The sequence below is a fragment of the Castor canadensis genome, chromosome 5 (genome assembly GCF_047511655.1).
Source record: "Castor canadensis chromosome 5, mCasCan1.hap1v2, whole genome shotgun sequence".
NCBI classification, from domain to species: Eukaryota; Metazoa; Chordata; class Mammalia; order Rodentia; family Castoridae; genus Castor; species Castor canadensis.
Window position 1 is genome coordinate 71410602 of NC_133390.1, and position 22449 is coordinate 71433050.

Here is a 22449-nt window from a genome sequence, read left to right on the forward strand (position 1 = left end):
TTTCAAGTATAATTTTGTTTTTATCAAAACAGCATCCATATGCTTTATTTTCTCATCAGGGCTCCACTCAGAAGAACCACAAATGCCAAGGAAATAATCCCAAAGAGAAAAGTACAAAAGATAATAATCACTATGTCATAATAATTTTTGTTTTGGTACTGAGGCTTGAACTCAAGGCTGACACCTTGAGCCACTCTCCACCAGCCCTTTTTTGTGTTGAGTATTTTCAAGACAGGGCCTTGTGAACTATTTGCCCTGGCTGGCTTTGAATCATGATCCTCCTGATCTCTGCCTCCTAGATTGTAAGCGTGAGCTACCAGCACCCAGCTACTATGTCATAATAAATTTAAAAAAATTATTTGCTTGGGTGTTTTTGGTGGCACTGAGGTTTGAACTCAGGGCCTCATGCTTGTTAGGCAGGCATTACTGCTTGAGCCACCCCACCAGTCCTACATCTTAAAAAATTAAAAAAGGGAAAAGGAAAGAACTTCAGAAGACCCAAAGACAATGGTAAGAGTGAGTGTCATAGGCTGTGGCTCCATAGTGTTTGGCAGAATCCCCAATCAGAGGAATTTCATATTAACAAAGGCAGCATGCCCACTTTTAAAAAAATCAGGTGAAGAAAGAAAAATTACAGTAGACAAAGCATTTACAAGGTATTCTGAAATATAAAGGCACAGGAGAAAACCTTTTTCCATTTCTATTGGTTACTTTATTCAAAAGGCATTAGAGTCACAGTGCTGGAAGCTCACATAAAAGTGGGAGGCATAGTTTGCTCTCACTGCTCTGCTGGGCTCACGGCCTTGGGGAAGTTGCTTCATAAACTTGTGCTTTACTCAGCACAAGATGGGAGATAACCATTCACTCTGGAAGGCAAATGGAAGTCACAGCCTTGAAGCCAAGAGGCCTGTCTTATCTTGCCCCTTATCTTTCTAGAATGTTGCAATCTGTGGAAACTGAAAGGCTTTGTGTTATTAATTCTTAGGGGCCAGGCTAAGATCCATTAAGGTCCTTGAGCTCCAATCACTCACAATTCTGTGACTGCATTATTCCTGGGGGCACAAGTAATAAGGCACAAATTGAGTGACTTGCCTTAAATGCCTGAGTCTCAACTTTGCTCAGTTTGAAATCCTGTTGTGTGCTTTCCCAGGGCACTTAAACACACCCCATTTTTCCCTTTATTCCATCACCTCTTTAAAAGACATAAAAAGTTACCCCCTTTTACATATGTGGCCTCTCAGAATCCCCAGGGCCATTCCGTATGTTGGATATCCTTTTACAGACAAGCAGCCTGAACTCAGCAGTTTAGATCACTGCCAAGGTCACACAGCCTGCTAATAAGCAGCTAAGCAGGCAACTCCAATTGTCTGCTCTTTGTGCCAATCTTTCTTTGAGAGCCTCTTATAGGCAATTCACGAACTTCTCAGGGACTTGTGAAGGCCACTTCATTACACGTGTTCCAAGTCCAGAGAACCGTTTTTAAGCATAGGTCTAATGATTGGTATAAGTAGATGAAGGTCAACAGGACCCCTAGGAAAGTTGCTAAGGCCACTAACCTTCAGGAAGTGGAAGTGGAGGGAGTGGCCCTTCAGAACTGGTTCCTCCCTTAGGGCCTGACTGTTCTGTGGTTCCATGCTGCAGAGACTTAATATCGTGCCCAGGGCCCCACCACAGCCATCCCTGTGTGTGGTGAGGAGCCCTGGCTACAACTTACCTTCAATCTTGCAGTCGAATCTAGCTGCACTTCCCTCCACAACTTCTAGATCACGAATGGTCTTAGAGAAATAGGGCTTCACATGGGGCTTCTCCTCAGCAACAGCCTCGAGGAAAGCCTGGTTGACATCTTCTAGAAGACAGAGAGAAGAGGACCAGGCCATTCCTTCACTTCTGTCCTCTCCCCTAGTTTTAAAAGACTGACTTAAAAAAAAGTTGCTATAATTTAGCAAATAATGCAGCTTGGAGAAGTGAATCACAAGCATCCCTTTCTCCAGGGGATGAGTCGGCTTGCTGCCAAATGGTTTTTGGCAGCAGAGAGCACTGTGCCCCAAATGGGGAAATGTTCAGCCTCCCCCTTCCCTGATGCTGACACATTGAAAGGAAGTCATCTTTAAAAAGGGTTTTTGGCTGCACATCCTGCAGCTTCAGAATTTGGCTGAGGGCTGTGAAGAAGACAGAACCTCGCCACCTTCCTCACTCAGTACCCCTTTACTGTCCTCCTGTAGCAGGTTCTTCACCTGCCCTGAGAAGGAAGCAGTTAGATCCTAGAGGTACCTTCAACTTGCCAGTGTCCTGTTCTCCTGGCCTAAATAGAGACCAGGACAGTTGTACGACAGTTTCTTAAATGGAAAAACAGTTATGGACCAGGATTTGGGACAGGTCCAGGGAAAGCTGTAACTTGGAGGGGCTTCTATGTCCTCTCCCTCCCCTTCAGGCTATTTCTGGGTCACCTGGAGAGTGGCAGCAGTGGCTCAGGAGGGACCAGGCCCTTGTACTGCAGACTTTCTCCCTGACTGCAAAGAAGCTCTTCAGCAGGCAGCTAGCTATGGCCTTTGCCAGTTACCCTACCTTTTTTTTATGCACAAAAAGGGTCTAGGCTCACCTTCTTACCTATAGGTACTCAAAAGCACCATGAGTAGGGAAGAAGAGGTATCTCTGGCCAAATGAGATACCTCAAAAAGATAAGGGGCCAGCTGTGTATCACCTGAAGCAGGAGTAAACCATCTGTGGGAGATGGTTGGGTAGCATCCCAAAGGTGGCAGGTAAGGAGCAAGCTTTAAGGCTCCCAGGAGGGGCCTACTGAACACAGTCTGTTCAGTATGAACAGAATTTGGCTGAGGGCTGTGAGAAGACAGAACCTCGCCACCTTCCTCACTCAGTACCCCTTTACTGTCCTCCTGTAGCAGGTTCATCACCTGCCCTGAGAAGGAAGCAGTTAGATCCTAGAGGTACCTTCAACTTGTCATTTTAGCAGTATGAACGATGTGAAGGAATATAGACTATATAAGTAAATTTTTGTTCAAAACAAAAACCTAAGGACAGTAGAAAATGGGAGGATATTAAAAATATTATACTACTGTATATGATTTTTATTTTGTTTCTGCCTATCAATATACAAGTCTTGCTTTTGTAGTAAGAAAAAAAAGAAAGCTTTTAATTGTTCAGCATTTTTTTTTTTTTTTGGCAGCACACTTGCTAGGCAGGCGTGCTCTATCCCTTGAGCCACTCCACCAGCCCCAAGAAAGCTTTTTAAAACTTTTGCTAATTTTACAAAATATAGGGAAAAGAATAGCTGATCATCTAGTTCTATCAGACAAATAATAGCTTTCCCTCTGAAGATAGTTAAGCCTAAGGTTTAACAATTAAAGAATAATTACTAGACTTAGTAGTTGTCAGGGCAACCCCAAAAATCCTTCTGCGTTTATCCTCGCAGGGTATATTAAACCTCAAATCCTCAAAATGCCCCTCCATCCACCAACCCTTTCTGTCTCTCTAACTGACGGGGCCAAGTCCTCCTCGCACTCCTTACCTTCGGATTCTAGTTTCTCTGCATTGAGTGGGCTGGTCGGTGACCCTGTTGAGGATTTCCTGCCGCTGAGCCCTGAGATCATTGCCATAGAGGACAGTCTTCCAATGGCTCTCACAGCATTGCCCGTTTTCTGGAAAACAGACACGGGCTGGTCTCAGGCAGTGTCCCTGGTTCCAATGGTCAGTGCTTGGGGATCCGGGGAAGAAGCCCAGCCCAGGAGAAGCAGCTGCTCCCTGGACCCAGGGCCTCTCAAGCGAGCAGGCTAAAGGAGTGAGCCAGCCTTGCTCTGCTCACACTATCAGCGTGTCCGAAGATGTTCGGAGAATGGAATGGGGCCTGGAACTGATGTGTGCGTTAATGTGACTAAACAAGGTCAACATGAGACAAAAACCCTTTTCATACTGTGCTTCAACTCCCATAAAAGGGATAGTTTATATAAAGCAACTGCAGCCTGTGACAGCTCCAAAGACTTATTGCTGACTGGGCCTTGGTCCGGCTGTTTCTCATAAAACAATGCCTGTGATAGGATTTTAACTGGTCCAGAAGACAGTTACTATAGATCCCACGGGTCCCATGCAAAAAAAAAGGCATTCTATTGACCTTGGACAGCCACTTAACCTCTCTGTACTGCAGTTTCCTTCTGTGTACAAGGAGGGGCTTGGGCAATTTAGGTCCCATTTAGTGCTCTTTATGACTCAGATATGTAAGAGATTTTGAGAAACACCCAGGCTGGCCCCAGAACAACTCTATGGATGTGCAGTAGGGCTGGCAGTGGTGCGTTCTTCCCTGGTGTTCACATGGGCATCTGGGAGAAGCACCCAAATGGGCACCTTGGGAGAGGACAGAAATTCTGCTGGAAAGGATCAGAACTTGAGATGTTTATTTCTTTGCATTGCGAAAATTCTAGCAAGTATAGGATTTAGGTCAAGAGATCCTCAAAGTGTGTTTCTCATCTTCTCACCAACTTTCTCACCATTTTCCTCAGGTCAGTGGGAATGGCTAAGATAAGAAAACTCAGGCATCACCGAGTCTTTCCATCCCTGCCCCCAAGCATCTTTCTTAGGCATCCAGAGACTGTTGTACCCACAGAGCAGATGCCACCACAGACTGGCTATTTTTCCCCTTCTGAGAGAGGAAAGAAGCAGCCTTTTCAGAGGCAGATGACTTGCACTCACTCATTGAACCTCAAGCTGTTCTGGCAAAGTCATTTTCCTACTGAATTAATTTTACATACTCACGAATTTCAGTGAAGCCTCACAGTTTTGGCTACCTGGAAAGCCAGTGTTTTCAGCAAAAAAGATTATTTCAAAAGTGAAGAATTTTAGGATGCTAAGGAATCATACACAAAATTGTGTGTGTGTGTGTGTGTGTGTGTGGTTTAAGCACAGACTGCTGTTGTAACTATAGTCACTTTCCCTTCATGTCCCCTCCCCTCCTAATGTAGACTCCTTCTGTGCACTTTGGACAGACATTCCAACTTGCTTTGTCCTCTGACCATCCACCCTCCTGCACATAACACTGTGTGTTATAAGTATGCTTCTGTCTTTCTGCTTCTAATATGAAGTTGGGTCACTCTGAAAAGAACCCAGGAGGACACAGGTGGGGTATGATGAGAAAACAGTGGACTTGCAGAGAATGTACCTGCAGACTGAGACCATGTAGCTGCCTTTTAGACTCTTCTGGCTTTGATTGTGGCCTGATTGATCTGTTTGTTGTGCCAGTTGGATTGTGGACAGACCCTCTTCCCATGAGAGTCTACTCTGCCCTTGGGAACTGATAAGAAGGTAGCAGAGTACCCCCTGCCCCATGGAGTCAAAGTCTGACCAGCCTACTTCCTAACTAACCAAACTCTCAGACTTTGCTCTTTTCAGCTCTCTATTCCTTTTCTTCAATGGAGACTGATTTGCCCTGAGTCAGGAGTCTCTAAACTTGTGGGTTTATTGCCAACAAGAGACAAACTAGCTTTCTAACCACAGACTGCCATGTGACTTTGTACAAATTAGATCCCCTCCCTGGGACTCAGTGTCTGGATTCTAGAATCCAGATGATTCTGATCTCCTTGCAGCTCTAGTCTTCCCAGAAAGACTATGACTCATGCTTCTGAATGTAGCAGGGAACCCCCAAGCCCCAGCCCACAGGCTCCCTAAATCCAGAAGTCTACATTAGGACCAATCAGGACTGTCTTCCCTTGCATATGTGGAGAGATGACATCTTTTTTTCTTCTTGGTTTTATTTTGTAGCAAAATGACTAATATAATTTGAAAATATCAGAATGAGGCAAACAAAGAGTTATAATACTTCAGAGGAGGCAGCAAATACATTAATGAGCAAATAGTATCACATAGGGAAAATTTCTAGCAAATACAGATATTCAGTATAAACTTTCTTGAACAGAGAGAAGTATAAGTACTTAATAAGGAAAATTTAAAGTATAATCTACATTGAAACTCAATCTTTGAAAACTGATTTGTGAAAAAATAACTGGTAAGGAAGCTATTTTGTCAGAACTAGAAAAGCAGTGTATCTGTATATTCTAGTCTTCTATTTTCATGCTGCTTTACCAATACCTTTGGAAACTACTGGAAAAAAGTCAAAACAGCAAAGTTTCAACCTTGATAACTTCCATCCTTGTTTTGAGAAAGCTTTTTGTCTTTGGAGGGCAATTGCCAAAGCTGTGTTCTTGTGTTCTTGATGGACCTGACAAATGCAGTGCAGGCACCCCAGCCCCTGGAGTACCAGCCAGAATGACCAACCATCTCAATTTGCCCAGGATGGTGGGGTTTCACAGGGTTAGGGTCATTCAGTGATAACATCCAGGTGGTTCCTGGCAAAGAGGCAAGCTGGTCACCAGCTATCCAGCAGCCAGCAATCCAGGCTCCACATATCCACTAACATCCCCAAGACTATAGTTTCCCCAAGAAGTACATAATAGCTGAATGTGATGGCCAAGAATAGTCTGTGCTATATTGAGTCTAATGTTTCTCCTCTGCTGCCCTTTGATCCACACTGCTGGGGGCCCTGTGGTTCCCAGAAAATAAAGGCGGCTACCCACAGGCTTCCAGTTCTTAGTCCTTTACTTGCAGTTTGCATGCGGAGGTCCTGTTATCCTGCCCAACTTATTCCCATTGCTACTCCTGACCAACATGTCTTTGTAAAATTCTATCAGTACAAACTTAAAATACACCATCTTTCCTGATAACTTCATTCTAAGGTCAGTAATATGATTAGTCATTTGTACCTACGTTAGCCTTGCCTGGAGAGATCTCTTCCCATGTTACTTCCTTTCTCCCAGGCCTTTTATGAAAACCACAACATGGGGACAGTGACAAGTTTCCTTCTAGAGATAGCTGTGACACTTGTGTCTGCTCAGACACCCCCCTCCCCCAGCACAGCCCACTCCTCCTGGAACCCACTGAATATAACTTTGGCTGCTCTGAGAGGCAACCCCTATTCCAGGGGGAGCTAAGGTTCTGTGACCGGAATTTATATGTGGAAAACATTTCCCTAAGGAAGCAACCTAAGGCAACAGGTCAGACACAGCTGAACTGTTCCCAGTGAAATTATGCTTCAGGGACATTATGTGCTGAATGAGATATTTTGTGGGCTACTTTTGTGTGCAAGTTTGTGAAATCTGACTGTTGATTTTGTGGAAAAGTCATTTCCAAATGCTTTCATCTGTAGGAAAATGGAATTAAGGTTCCGTTTTTGAATTCCACCCTTTCTCCCCACTCCACTTCCAGAAAACCCTATGGTAATGACATGGCAAATAACAAGAAAAGAAATTAAGTGATTAAAATATCAGCAGAAATGATAATTCCTTGACTGGCATGACTGAAACATTCTACTTTCCTCCTCTCCTGTGTTCCTACCTCTTCTCTGCACCTGCCTCTGGGGTTAGGCGTCCTCCTGGCTTCGAGCCACCTGCAGATGTTCAGAGGTGATAGTGCTGCCTTTTAACCCACAGCCTCATCCAAGCAAGATCCAGTTAGACTTGTTGTTGAGGACTGTCCTACCCGGCCCTATTTCTCCAGAAATATTTCTCTGTGCTTTGTTGGAGATCATTATCAACGTCAACCTTTGATTTTATGGACACCACCATTTTTTTTGTAAACAATATTTATGAATTTAATATTAAAGGCCCAAGAAGGTAAGCAGCACATATGTTTCAACTCACCTTGCACTTGAGGCAGGCAGGAGATCCACCCAGTCCTTCACAAAGATGGGGTGTGTATGCTAATGAGAACCATCTTTACTGAGGAGACCTCTGGCTGCCATGTGGTCCGGATGCCAGTCCCTCAGACCCTACCCCATGGGCCCTCATGTTCCTTTGTTCCCTCTTCAACCTGTATGTGAAGGTGTACTTCTCCAGGGACACACAGGCAAATCTCAGTGCTTCCAGGTCCACTGAATCTCCAGCTAAAGACTCTGCTCCTATTCAGTCCAGCCCAGCCAGAGTGGGCCCAGTCCCACCTCTGTCCTTTCCTCTACCTGGGCTATTGTTCCCTCCTCTCTGAGTTCTACCTCATGTCCCTGGGAGCATCTCCTCTAACCACATCAACTCTGGTGTGACCTGCCCCCTTTCTGTCCATACTCACTTATATGGTTATGGAGAGCTATACTGAAAGTTTATAATTCCTGGTGTACCTCATGTCCTTTTATGTCTATTTGCTTCAGTTCCCTACTGTGCTATACATTCCCTCAGTATGAAAACCATATCCTCTCCAGGAGTCCAGGAATTTTATAATACAAATTACAATGATAAAAATAATCAAATAGATGATGGTGGTGAAAAGTGTCCCATGGTTTTGGAAGACAGTTTGATTCATCTTATCAGAGGCAGTTCTGTGTTATTGTTAAGACTATGCTTTGGAAGCAGGTTCTGGGTTGAATGCTGGCTTTTCCACTTAGCTATGTGATCCTGGGTCACTTTCCTAACACTTTTGTCTGCCTTGGTTTAATATAGAGTGGAAATAATAATAGTATCTGCCTCTTAGGATTAAAAGACAATACCCAGCAGGTGCTTTGAGTGGCGCCTTGCCCCATGGTCCTGGAAGCACTTTGGAATGCTCACCACGTGCCAGGCATTATGCTAAAGGCCATAAGAAGAGTATCTCAAAGATTTCTCAATAATGGTGTGATGTTGCTACCACCGTCTACAGATGAGAAAATGAATCCACAGCAAGGTTAATCAACTCCTTGCTAAAGGATATACAGTTGCTAATATCCAGCCTCCCTAGAGTGTGGTAAGATGCTGCTGCTAATGTCTAGCCATGAAGTCAGGAACACCAACAGCTTAACCTGAGTAGGGGCTGGGTTACCTGGGCTCTCCCCTACCAGTTCCTCTGGAACAAAGATAAGCAGAGTTGAGAAAACAATTTCCTGTACTCAGGACTTGGGTAATATTGTACCTTAATAGCTGCCTAAATTGGTCCCAGACTATTTTGGAAACAAATTCAAACTTCTTTAGAGTGAGGCCAGGGCAAGTTGGGAATAAGTGAACTGAAGGAAGCAAATGTGAGGAGCAACATGGCGGTGCCAATGAGCCCGTATTACCTGCCATTTCCTTCTTGCCATGTACTTCTTCATCCGGTCCTTGGAGAGCTTCTTGGCCTCCATGTTCTTGGTGTCTTTCATCAGCCATGGATGCTGAAGGCACTGGGTACAATTCAGGCGGTTTCTGATGGGGCAGAGATCAGAGGATTGCTGAGCAGAAGGGGACCTTAGAGACTGTTGATCAAATCAGAAATGGGAGGTCACTTGTCCTCCCATTATATTATAGCGTATAATCAGGGCTTCTTGCACACAGTCCATCCACCATGATCAGGATCACTGTGAACTTGCCTTTTCCCTTCTGGTCTGGGTTGCACTGGCTGGACCCAGTACAAGCCATTGTTAAGAAGGCCTAGCCACCAGAACAGCACCCGGAGTCTCATGACCTTCTCCTAGGAAAGGGTCAGTGTCATAGGGCAGACATGTCTGGGGATGGCTGGGACCATATTCCAGGTTGGGATTATTCTGTTTGTCCCATGGGGACTGGGTCTATTGGAACCTAATCCTCTGCCTCCCCACCTAGGGGAGGGGAGAGTGAAACTCTAGGATAAAACCTCTCAGAATCACTGAACTCTTGTCTTATGGTGGGGTTGAGTATCAGGTTTGTCCTGTTACAGCTCAAAGAGGCGTGTCCTACATACAATTTATTAATTATGGCAACCTTAGAACTGCATTGAAATTCATTTAGTCTTTCTGAAAGCTTTGGGAACTTAGAAATATTTTAGGCCATCACCTTAATTATAACAGAACTAATGAGGCCCAAAGAACCAAATATAGAATATACATAGAAAAATGACTAGAAAGAAATATATTTTTACAATGTAGTACAGGTAAAGAGATTATGGGTTCTTTAAAACTTTAGATAAAGGGATTATGGGTGTTTCAGTTTTCTATAATTTATACATTTTTACTTTATAACAGAAAAAGATTTTTTAAAAATGCTGACAGATAAGAGATTTCTAGTTGGAGAGATCGGGGCACAAAAGTTATAGGAATTTAGGGTTTTGATCAAATTAAGATCAGCTCTTTCGTAAGTCCATTGTATGAGCACCGAGGAGGTTAATACAGCCTGTTACTGTTAGCATGTCACATGAGAAGGTAAGGTGTATACATAGTATCTCACTTACCAAATCTTCAGTGAATGAAGATTAGGTGACAAAAGTCATACTTGGGCCAGGGTTATTAAGAGGAATGTTTCCATCTTGGGAGTAGAGGATCCCTTACTTTGGAAGGGAATCTAGACCCCTATAACATCCAATTATTCTTAGGTTATGTTCACTTCTGACACAAAGACTATGACAGCAAAAGACTAAGAGATACAACTGTCAAGGAGTCCAGAATGTCTCCTAAGGGGAAGGTGGGGAGGTTGTCCCTGAGATGGCTAAAAAGTGCTGAGAGGTGGTATGTACCAGGAGAACAAGACAGAGCTGTCTAAGAGATTCTCCAATGGGTTCCTTAGCAACTGTGCTCTCCTGGCTCAAACAGCATTCCTGCTAGGGGTTCCACAGACCAGGATGATAGGGAGAACCCAAACTACAATGTCACCTGCCAAAGCTGAGCCCTGAGAGGTGGCTGTCCCTTCCCTTCTGCTGCACTGGCTCCCTCTTATGTCAACACCACCCTGTAAAAGGCACAGTCAAAACTGCTCCCTATTGCCAAATCTGACTCAGATCCTCTGGAGCCAGATTCTGCCTCATCTGGCCATCTATTTACAGAGGTGCCCAATGGGCAGGAGGTCTCACCTGACATCCTCACTGCTCCCTGCCCTGGACAGTGCTCCCTATGCATGTAGAGACTTTTCACCTCTTTGCTTCCATTTCTACTCATCAGGACATAGCATACCAACAACACTGTGTAGCTGCTGCCAAAACCCATGAGCAGCCCACCTACAATCCACCCCCTCATCCTCTACTCTCGTCTCCATCCCAGCTCAACCTATAGTCTCGCTAAAACCCCAAGGGCCATGTACCTGGCCTTCCCTCCCAGCCTGGCCATCCACTGTGCTCTGTGTTAGAAGGAACTCAGCCATATTCAGACAGGCAGTTCTTAAATAATTAAGATGTGAAAAAATAAAAAAACCACCAAGCCAGAACAATCTGGGATATGAGAACCCTCCAACAGGTCCCACGCTGCCTCTGTCATCTGTGCATGGACATTGAGAGGGCGTGTCCACCATGAACCCTGAAAAGGGGCTTTGAGGGCCACAGACAGATACAGAAAATAAAAGGGACCATTGCATGGCAGCAACCCTCCCTTAGGGTTCGCCTTTCCAGTGAGGTTTCTGTGTTTCCTAAGATGGATATGGTGTTTGGCACCAGGAAGAAGCAGCCTGGGTGGTTCTTACCCCTCCCTGCATATACTGGGCTGGGTCTCCCAGTGACCACCCTCTCCTCCTCAGGGAACCCACGACTGGTGTGGAACTGGGGTGAGGAGGGAGCCCCAATGGCAAAGGAAAGCCTTGCTTGCTGCACCAGCACAGGGAATGGGGAGGCTAGCAAGACTGCAATCCCAACTCATTACTTCATGTCTTTCTTCAGCAAGTTGCTGATGAAATCCTTGGCGTCATCTGAGATCTCATCGAATGCTTCGTCATCGAAGTCCCAGGTGGTTGAGGTAACGTTGGCTAAGGTTTCATTATCATTGTCACCCATGAAGGGGGAAAGTCCACTGACCCTGGGAAAGAAGAGCAGAAAAACAATAATGAAGGGGAGGGCAGCGCGGAGGGAAGGGGGGTTGTGAACCCCCAAGTGAGCACTGAGGTCAAAGGTGAGGGCTGGCAAAGTGCATCCTCCCTCCCACACCCCTGCCCAAGGTCATCCTGTGTGGCCCTTCCATCTGCCTTTCCTCCACCTGCATAAAGATATGAGTGTGGCTCTCCAGGGGCCTTTGTGGCACTGTTTTTTCTCAGTTGTTTCCCATACTTTAGGGGTATGCTGAGGTAGAGACTAGTCTACACATTTCCACATGGTACACAGCAGGGCTGAGCAGTCCCTCCACCCCGAAGTCCAGATTGGCAATTGCCCCTCTCAGAACCTGTGAGTCCTGTCCTCCTGTCTAGTCTCTGGGGAGTCACACTACATCTTTCCTCCCCTCTCGTCCCCTCCCCTCCACTCTCTCCCTTCCCATGCCCTCCTGTAACTCTTATTTCTTCATTTTACAGACAGGGGAACTGAGGTACAAAATGGGTTAAGTAACTTGCCAAAGGGTTTACAGCCAGGGAGATGTGACACTGGGTGCCTGACTCCAGAGGCTGCCTCTTAACTGCTGCTGTATGCTAGTATTTCCATGCAGATTATGGAAACTGCTGTGCCGAGGGCTGATCCCCAGTAAGGGCTCATCTGTAATCACTGATATTGTATGGTTCTTCTGGATTACCTCCACTGCCTTTCAACCTGTGCTCATGGGAAGGACTCCTTTACTAGTAGCCTAAGCCAAACACAATTTCTCAAAGCCAAATAGAAGAGTTATGGCTTACTGGCCCAGCCTAGGACTTCTGTGTACCTCCTTTTTTGTACTAGCAATGTCCCTGCCATGCATGCTGACCCAGGGCTGACCCCATAGGTGTGTGGTCTACACGGCTGCCCAGAGTCACACCCTTAGATGACCCCAGGCTTCATTTCAATGCTCTGCTGCCATCATCATGGAATGCTTAATAACATTTCAACAAGTGATCCCAGCTTTTGAGTTTGCAAATCATGTAACTAGTCCTGCCCTGACCCTGTCTGAGCCCTATGAGATGCATGAGGGGCCCCTGGACCATCCATCTCTTAAGTTGGGGTTTTATAAGCGTCCCTTCTCCCAAATCCTTATGAATCTATCATCATAAATCATAATGCACTAGTAGCTTCTGGAATTGTTTTGTCATTCAAGAGGCCTTATTTCATGAACTACACCTATACCTGAACACTGAGCACAACAGCCACTTGAAGTATTGGCAGAAAACTTGCCATGGGAGGAACCCTGTGGTGAACACTTTTACAAAGAGAAAACCTTTACAGATGTGAATTATCTCATCCATATTTGTGCTTTTGAGTAGTAGATTCTTGTAGATACATTGTATTAAAGCAAGACACTGATTTATGCCTTACAAAGGCAAAGAGAGACCTATTGTCAGTCATGTTTCCATGAGGTTAGGGTAGGAGTTTACCAGTCCTCAAGTCCGCACTGTTACATGCTACCCCTTGCCCTTATCTGGGCCTCACTTTCCTCTTTTATAAACCATGGGACTAGGCTAGATTTCCTGGGGGCTTCCCAATCCCTCCCTTCTCTGCAATCCTGTGTGGCCTAAGCGGGTCCAATCAAGAAGCAGCCTGTCTCTGCTTGCCAGCTACCTGCTTCTTCTTGTCTTTACATTTTCCATTTGAAATGAGGAGGAGGAAGTCCTGCAGCACTCCAAAAGATGGCAGGAAAAGCAAACAACCCTGCTGTGGAATGCTGAAAGGGCCCCTTCTGCAAACCTGTTTTCCTAATTAGGAGCTGTAATCCTGCAATGATAGGTCTTAATCTCTGTGATGTTCACAGGCAGGGAGAGCCCCTGGCCTCTGGCCTTGGCACTTCTCTCTCCTGGCAGTACATCCATCCAAACAACTTCCAGCCTGGCTGGCTCCTTGCCTGCACAAACTCCCTGCATTCATTCTCCCTACTGAAGAGCCTGTCTCTAGAATAAAATATGGGATATATGCATACATAGCATGATGAAGAGAAGAGAGTGTTTGAATTTTCAGCAATTCACTGAGTAGCCCAGATTGGCCTCAAACTCTTGATCCTTCTGCCTCCCTCTCTAAGCTCTGGGGTTATAGGCATACACCACCATGCTTGGGTGGCTTTTCTTTTTAACTTTATTGTTAGAATTTGCATAAGGGATCACATGCCTTTATTTTAAAAATTCATTATTTGTTAAAAATTAACTAATCAACAAAAAGACCTAATGTTACATTAAAATACAACTCCTTTCCCCTTTTGTAGTCTTCACTAGTTTTTAACCAAGAAATTTATTTGCTTTTTACAAAACTGTAATCAGTCTGGGCAAGTACTCGAACACTTTACTTTTTCTTCACTTGACATCTCAAGTATGTAGAGTCTTCAGGTTCATTCTGAACACTGATGAGTCACAAGGTCACGACTTCAGAATGTTCTAATGTCCTTGAGCATGCCAGGCAAGTACTCCATCACCGAACTACACACTATGCCCTAATTTCTGAAATCTTAATTTTCCTGCAGCAGATTTCATAAGGGAATCTGGAGTAGATGCCTGTGTTGCCCTCTGGATTATACTTTTGCCATACTGTTTTTTCAAGCCACCGATGACCGTAGGAGACCACACATCTGCCAGCAGAACTACTGAGTTCTTAGGAATTGCTTAGCCTTCCCCCTATTTTAGCTCTTAGATACTCAGGTGGGGCTTTGAGAGGCCTGGGCAGGTCCACAGGAAGAGCTGAATATGATTCTGTGCAGTGACTGAGGAAGCAGTGGCCAGCGGTTCATTCACAGCAACCACAGCGTAAGTCCATGGGTGGCAAAACCCAAAGGTAATATTTGGATTCTTTAGATGGGAATCTAAGAGTATATCTGGGCTCCACAATGGAGAGGGCAGGTAGCCCTGGGCGGGGCAGGAAGGATATACCGCAAATGCAGGAGGCACCCCATGCTCTGCTGGGGCACTGGAACTCCTCCCCAGGTGACTGGGCTTCTGTCCCCAGAGGAGCTCACCTATCTCCCTGCCATACACACCTCCCTTCCCTTATGCCATCCTCTGACAATACACAAGGATGGGTGTGGCTCCTGGCTCTCCAGACCATGGCAAGTACTCCAAGAATGAGCTGAGTCGGAAGAGTTCATTACTGAGCCAGTCAGGAGAACCGTAGGGAGGGAAAGGGAGCAGTAACTCCTTTCCTTCATTTGGCGGAGGGGAAGGAGAGAAGGAATGGCCCAGAAGAGATGAGGCCTGGCATGGAGAAGAGTGGCTAGGCAGGGGAACACCAAGTGCTCAGAAAATAGGAAGGGGTGATGGCAGGGGGAAGGTTTTAGAAAAGGAGGCAGGTTTATAGTTTCACCTGGAGCTCCTCTGTACTCTCTTCCTGCCAGAAACCAAATGGGTTTTGCTAACTGCAGAAGGTCCCCAAGGGTTCTCTCCCTTCAGAATCAGGGGTGAGGGAAACTTTGTTGGCACTGAGCTGGCCAGTGTCTCCCATGCAGGGACAGAAAATGCCCTAATCTGACTGGGTTTGGGAAGTAAAGTCAGATCACTGCTTTTTTTTTTTTTTGGAGGGACTTTTTTTGGTGGGTTTGAACTCAGGACTTTGTGCTTACAAAGCAGTCAATGTACTGCTTGAATTACACCTCCAGCCCATGATCACCCTGCTTTGATGTAATGGAGCTGTCCCTATCTCAGGAGGCGCTCACCAAATTCATGTTGAATAACAAACACATTATCTGACTCTCTAACGTCCTGGCCTCACCATTGCTCACTGGCCTCAGAAAGGAGGTCAGAAGGGTGGTCTATATGAAGATAGAAGTGGACCAGAAAGGGACTTCCAGGCTCCAAAGACAGGGACAGAGCCAGGTGGAGGATGCCATGAAGGTGTCACAGAACCTCTTCCAGGTGCTTCCAGTATTGGCTCCAGAGTTCAGCATGGTGGGGGCTTAAGAAAGCCATCTAGTGGGACTTTTCTTTCTGGCATCACATGCTTTGCAAGAGCCCAAGGGGAAGGCCCAGAGCTGGACGAGCACTGAGGGAGCAGCCTGGAGGAGTCCCAGGGGGCAGTGGTTGGCTGATAGTGCTTATTTCTTGCTTATTTCTTGGTCTTAACTTTTCAAAGTAATCAGAATAGACAATGTAGCATTGGAAACCAAACTACCGTGTTCCTCTACCTGAACAAATTCTCATTGTAAAATAATGTGCTCTTGTAACCCAGCAATTCTAGTTTCAGATTATATGTCCAAAAGAGATGCATAAGTATGCTTACTAAAAACACACATCAGGGGGTTGGAACACTAAATTGGACGGTACTCAAAAACCCATCAACGCAGAATGAATATGTTCATCAAATCATAGTCACACAATGGGGTACTGCATAGTGCCGGGAATGGATGAGGCTCATGACGTTGAGTAAAAGAAGCCACGCATTTCTTTGTGTGTGATTTCATTTACCCAAAGTCCAAGAACAGACAGAATTAACCCTTAGCTACAGACATGAGGATGATGGTTGTTCTGTGCAGTAACTGGGTTGAGGGGCCCCAGTTTCTTGATTGAGCACAGGGTTGTGCTCACCGTGACGAGTTACTGAGCAGACGAGTCATGGCTGCCACTGACCAGTCCAGAGACCAGTTGTCCTGATTTGCCCAGGACTGTCCTTATTCTAGCTCTCAAAGTCCTTTATCCTGGGAAACTGTCAGTCCTGGGCAAACTGGAACACTTGGTCACTTGCCCAGACTGTGGGAAGTGAACAGCCACATGGCCTCTGATGGCCCCAGTTACCTTAATGCCTCAAGAAATCAAACCCATGCCATGACCCACTCCCAGGTTTGTGCTGAGTTTGAACAACTCGTTCTTTGACTGTGAAAGTCACTGACAATAGACAATCCCCATGACATGGTGGTGGTAAGCCTACTGCAGCAGGCAGTGGAATCTAGCTAGGTCATAGAGTAACCTGACCAAGGACGACAACTGCAAGGCTGGGTTTCTGTAGGGCTTAAGGGTCAAAGTGAGTTCCAGCCATGTCCATCACAGTCCTAGAAGGGGTAGGCTGAACCCAGGGCTGTTACTCACTCACTGCAGCAGAGTAGCATCAGTGCAGTGTCTTTACTCACCAGCGCCCCCTTCTGGAGGGTGATGGCATGGGAAGAGGCAGGGAAATGCTTTCCTCATCCCAGGTTTTTTCTCTACTGATCTGGGGGTAGGTGTCATTAGGGGAGACCCCAGCAGGGAGGAAGGTGACTCTGGAGTACAGAAGCCACAGCCCAGGTCCAAAACGGAGAGATTCTGTTCTCAAAGGCTACATTGAGAGCAAAACTCCTGACGATGTACAAAAGCCTCACTGTTCAAAAGTCACCTCACTTATTCCAAAGCTTTTGTAACAGTGCTTTCTAAACCCTCTGGGCATCACCCAGAGGCTTTTCCCACTCTAGGATATAAGAAAGCATTCTGCAAGATCTCCCTCATACAAAATCATTGTGGGCTTTTAAAACTTTAAAAATTTTTTTTGCAGTGCTGGGTATCAAAGGGCCTTGTGCTTGCTGGCAAGTGCTGTACCACGCCCCAGTCCTTTCTCTTTTGTTGTTTTCAGATAAGTTTTTGTGCTTTTGCCTGAGTTGGCCTCATACCTTGATCCTATTATCTCTGCCTCCTGAGTAGTTGGAATTACAGGTGTGAACCACCAGGCCTGGCCTGACAAAAATATTTTTTAGTGGTTGCATACATATCTGCATCATTGGAGGGACCATCCCATAACTGTGTTGCCACACAAGTTCAGGGACTGCCTCTGAGGCAGCCTGAAGCTTCCGTGAGACCCGCCAAGTAAGTGTATTCTGGAGCTTCATTACTCCAAGTACATCTTTGGATAGCCTGGAACCAGTTAGATGTGTGGAATCCCAGACCTGAGTCAAAATCTGCAATCTGGGGAGGTCTAGATTTCTGACCACTCCTCTTTTCTCTTGCCTCCCTAATTTAAATGGTTTCTTACTTCCCACCTGATTTCCCATTTCTAATTACAGCACTGTTTTCTGTTGTTTCTTGGCCTCACTGAAGGCTCTATCATCGAAGGTGCTTATTAGTCAGCACACATACTTGAGTCAGAGGTGAGGCTGGTGTTTGGGGTCCCCATCCCATAAGGATGAGGACAGTGAAGATGCCAAAAAAGATATGCATCTAGGCTCCCTCCTTCAATGTGGACACACCTACACAAATGGGGGTGCCCAGCCATGTTTCCCCTCCTGACCAAAGGCCCCAGGCTGCCAACACTGGAGACAGCAAGGCAGCCAGCATGGAGTTGCTACAGAAGGGTGATGCAGGATGCTGACTTGCTGGGGGCAGGAGCAGGGTGGGCCCACAGGGATGGAGAAGGAGCCTGTCACTCTTGTCTCTGGGGAGAGCTCCCATCATGATCACGATGCAGGGCCCACGGTAAATGTCCTAAAACAAACCCCTTAATGGTTCTTACAGCATGGGAATCCTGCTCCAACTCTCACCTAAACCTACTGCCTGGGACCCGCCCCCCCCCCACACAGTGTCATGGCAGCCTGGGGATCTTCAGGTGGGACTCTCTGCCCCCACTTCCTGAGTGCCTTGGGACTTACAGGATATAGCAGATGACTCCAATGCTCCACATGTCCGTGGCATAGCTGATAGGTTCATAGTTGATCACTTCAGGAGCCACAAACTCTGGGGTGCCAAAAAGGACCTTCAGAGACCCCGCATTCTCTGAAACCAGGATGGAGAGGGTCAGCCACCAGTGCATCACAGAGTCAGTTCAAGGTAAGTGTCTGCCCTTGTCTGTATAAGGGCCTCAAGTCAGAAGGGACATAGATGAGAGCTTGGTCTTTGGGTGCTCTCTCCCTGGACAATGGCACAGAGACATGTGGCCTCCCATTTTACAAAAGCATCGGCCCACCAGGGAAACCAGAAAACCATCTCACCCCAAATGTCTGGGCAAGGCAGAGGTCATTTTGCGTGTCTGTCTCCGAGAGGTGGATCACACAGGCGGGGCTTGGTATCTCTAACATCCCCTGATTATAACATTTGCTATGTCCTGTGTGCCCTGCCACCAGCTTTACAAGGATTTTTAAATTTAGTATTCTCAACAATCCTAAGAAGTAGGTGTGACACGCACGTTGCGAGGACAAAAGGGAAGTGAGGTGATTTCCTGCCCACCTTATCAGTGGTGGTCAGAACCTGAAATCAGGATTGGGTTGATGAACCCAGCCCGTCACCATTCCCCACCACAGCCTCTAGTTATCCTATGCTTGCTTCATGGTTCTCCTCCCAGGTGCTGTTGGGGACAACAGTTGGGAGAGGCCCAAACCCCAATGCAGTGTATCTCAGTCATAAAGGGCCAGAGATGACCTACAGTGTGTGCTAAGGTCAGTACCCATTGCTGGATGATGTGTTAGCAGTGGGGGTGTACACGGCAGAGCTGTGACCTGGAGGCCACAACTTATCTTGTTTAACTCTGCAGGGCCCACAGTAAATGTTCTAAAACAAACCCCTTAATGGTTCTTACAGCATGGGAATCCTGCTCCAACTCTCACCTAAACCTGCTGCCTTATTTTAGCCATTTCCCAGTCATCTGGTCCTTGGCGGACAGCACTGTTTCCACAGCAGCCTTTCACCAGGGAACCTACACGCTGTGTTTACTGCCAGCTCCTGAGGCCAGTGCATGCCTGTTCACTCAGTTTATCAGTGTTACTGGAAATTTCCCCACCTGTCCCTATAGCAAGAGAGAGCAGGCAGGTTTTCCCAATGTCAAGATGGGCTTCTGGCCTGACTGCACTGACTGCCAGGCAAGTCAAGGCCTCTGAAGACCTCACACCCACAGTGTTCACAGTAGGACCAGTCCTGGTGTCCTAGGAGGAGATTCACTGTGTGTCATTAGCTTGGCCAGCTCCTTCCTGCTTCTTGTAGGATGGTGAAATAAAGGCCAGTTCACTTCAGCCCTGTGGCTCCTTGATTACAGGGCAGTAGCGAGAAGGGACAGTGATACTGTTTGCTTAATTACTGGGCCCTCAAGAGCTGCAGAGGCAGAATGGATGCAGGCAGTGAGGCGAGACAGTCACTGACCAAAACAACTTCAGAGCTGGGGATAAGGCTCTGTCCATCTGTCCCCATTACCTCCCTCTTGCTTAATGTGCAAATAGGAGAAGGGCTTCAGAGCATCCTGAGCTAGGCCCAGGGTTTTCATTCCAGCCCCTGTACCTGGCTCACAGTGAGACCTGCTGGGCAAGGCTTGGTGAACCCTGGTCTCCTAGTTTACAAATGGGGACTCATAGAGTCTGCCCTGCCCACCTCTCTCAGTGAGAATCAATGAGACTGCTTTTATTTTTATTTTTAATGCAGAAGTGCTCTGGAAACTACAATGATGCAGATGTGAGGAGCCACCGTCAGCAAAACAAATTTTACCACTAGTAGCCTTATCATTACCAAATAAGCATCAAATACTTATGCAATGCTTTCTACACACAAGGCACTTTTGCTGTCACTCTACCTGTATTAATGGCTTGGCTGGCCCACCTGACAACCCTATGGTAACCACTATTATCCTGTCCTACAGATGAGGGGTTTGAGGTTACCATTCACACAGCGGTAGGCAACAGGGGTGGGATTAGAACCTGAGCAGTCTTCACAGTCTCTGACTTTCACCCCAATCCTATACATTCCTCCTAATATCCAGTGTGTGGAATATAAACAGCCACTGCCACTGTACATCAGTGACAAGAGGACTGGTGGGTTGGTCTTACCCAGCCTCCGGGCCAGACCGAAGTCGATGAGCTTGATCCTGGTGCCCGTCTTGTTGACACACATGATATTCTCTGGCTTGAGGTCCAGGTGCACAATGCCCTGCTTATGGATGTACTCCACCCCCTCCGAGATCTGCCTCATATACTTGATGCACTCCCGCTCTGTCAGCTCAAAGTCCTCGTCAATGATGCGCTCAAACAACTCACCTCCTGAAACGCTGCAGGGACAGAAGGAGGCAGTCAGACCACATGATCCTGGGGGGGAGGTAGAGGCAGTGGCTGGCCAAGGAAAGCTGTGGGGAGAGGCACTTCCTGTAGCTTCCTGAGACCCAGTGTTCCACCACAGGAGGAAGATCAGAGACTCCTAGTTTCCTGCCCAAGGGATCCTGCCCTGCATCTGCTGGGGGTCTCAGGGAAACATCTGAAATCAGAGAGGCTCTCAGGGCAGACAATTTTCTCAGAGGTGGGTGTGAATAGAGAAATTCAGACATGATCTTAGCAGAGAGGGTGACTACAGGGCAGTCTCTTTCCCTCATGTGACAAGGATGCACAGGGAATGTTCTTGTACCCAGCTGGGTCTTCTAGTCACAGGGAACTGAAGTTTAAAATATTCACAGTTTCTATAAGCATCTATTTTGCACAATTAGGAACAGACAAATATCTTTGATAATAAGTAGCTTCAGTAAATTTTTCTGCAATTAGTTGTCTGTAACCCATTGGACCTGCAGTGGTGACAGATTTGCTGACTCCAGCAAATCATTTTACTTCCTTTAGCCATGACTAATCTGTCTTGCAGGGATTCTTTCATGCCCAGGCTGGAGGTATAATTCTTTCTACCTAGTAGACTTTGGATCCTGCCCATGGCTGATCCCCTCTACTTCCGGTGCCCATATCTTGGGGGTCCTCTGCTAACAACTATCTCAGACCTCAGTTGATCAGCATATCACCTGTCAGTGCAAATACATGGCCCTGCTGCCCAGGTTGCTCAGGTCCTCTCTGATCCCTTGTCCCAGCCCTTGGACCCACCTTCCTTGCTCACTAGTCAGGGAAGAGTGTATTCCTGGTAACTTACCCAGTTTTCTATAGCAGGCTGTAGTTCACCAGCTGGACAACATTAGTGGGCTTTGTTCTGTGACTCTCCTATTATAAGGGAGTCCCTTCTCTAAGGTAAGTCATTGTGAAGAGAGGAAGGAGCTGAGTTTGAGTCCTGTTCCTGCCTTTTAAAAGGTTATAAGCCGTGTGACCTTCGGCAATTTACTTAAGTTTTCTGAGATTTACTTTTCTTATTTTCATGCCTGACACATAGGAGGTACTTGGAACATATTGTTTGGCATATTGTGGGAGGCCAGGTAGAGCTTGTCACTGACCTTTGTGGGAGAGACAGACAAGAGTGCAGTATGGAGCCCAACACACCACAGCCTGTCTATCTTCATCGCCACATGACCCTGCAAGAAGGGCTGAGCTTGGAAGGGTCAGTGTGTGACAGTGGCCAGTAGGGGGAGCTAAAGCCATCGCTTTAGAATCAACCCAAGAAGAAAGTCCCTGTATGACCAGCAAGTGGTACCACTTGTCCTGAAGTCCTCCATTTCTACAACTTTCCACAGGGATCCAAGACAAACTCAGCCTACCTCCATTAGGCCTCAGCCAATTCTTAACATCTCTGTGTCTCAATTTCTTTATCTGAAGATAAAATAAAAGCAGCACTGCCTCACAGAGTTGCTGCAAAGATGGAATGGGCTAATACGGAAGGGTGCCTGGTATACAGTAAGTGCATGTTAATTATCAATTATTCATTTTAAAGAACTGTTTGGGTTCTTGTTGAAAATACAGAGTCCCAAGCTTTTCCCTTGGATTTATAAAATCTTGAGAGGGATCTGAGGGCTCTCTTTTTTTTTTTTTTTTTTTTGGCTCAGTACTGGGAA

At 46.4% G+C, this 22449-nt stretch overlaps 1 protein-coding gene across 8 annotated transcripts in view; it reads right to left on the reverse strand.

Annotated features, from left to right (window-relative positions):
* Mylk (myosin light chain kinase) overlaps positions 1-22449 on the reverse strand; it is a 257786-nt gene that overhangs the window by 2986 nt on the left and 232351 nt on the right. For 5 of the 8 annotated variants that reach the window (XM_074073297.1, XM_074073298.1, XM_074073296.1 and 2 more), the window contains 6 exons: positions 20528-20745; positions 18371-18494; positions 11597-11749; positions 9080-9203; positions 3527-3656; positions 1715-1846 (listed from right to left, as the gene is read on the reverse strand). In XM_074073297.1, coding sequence (XP_073929398.1) covers positions 1715-1846; positions 3527-3656; positions 9080-9203; positions 11597-11749; positions 18371-18494; positions 20528-20745 — 881 coding nt within the window. Of the gene's footprint in view, positions 1-1714; positions 1900-3526; positions 3990-9079; positions 9204-11596; positions 11750-18370; positions 18495-20527; positions 20746-22449 lie in introns of those variants that run through there. The other 3 variants (XM_074073299.1, XM_074073300.1, XM_074073303.1) reach the window with 3 other exon arrangements.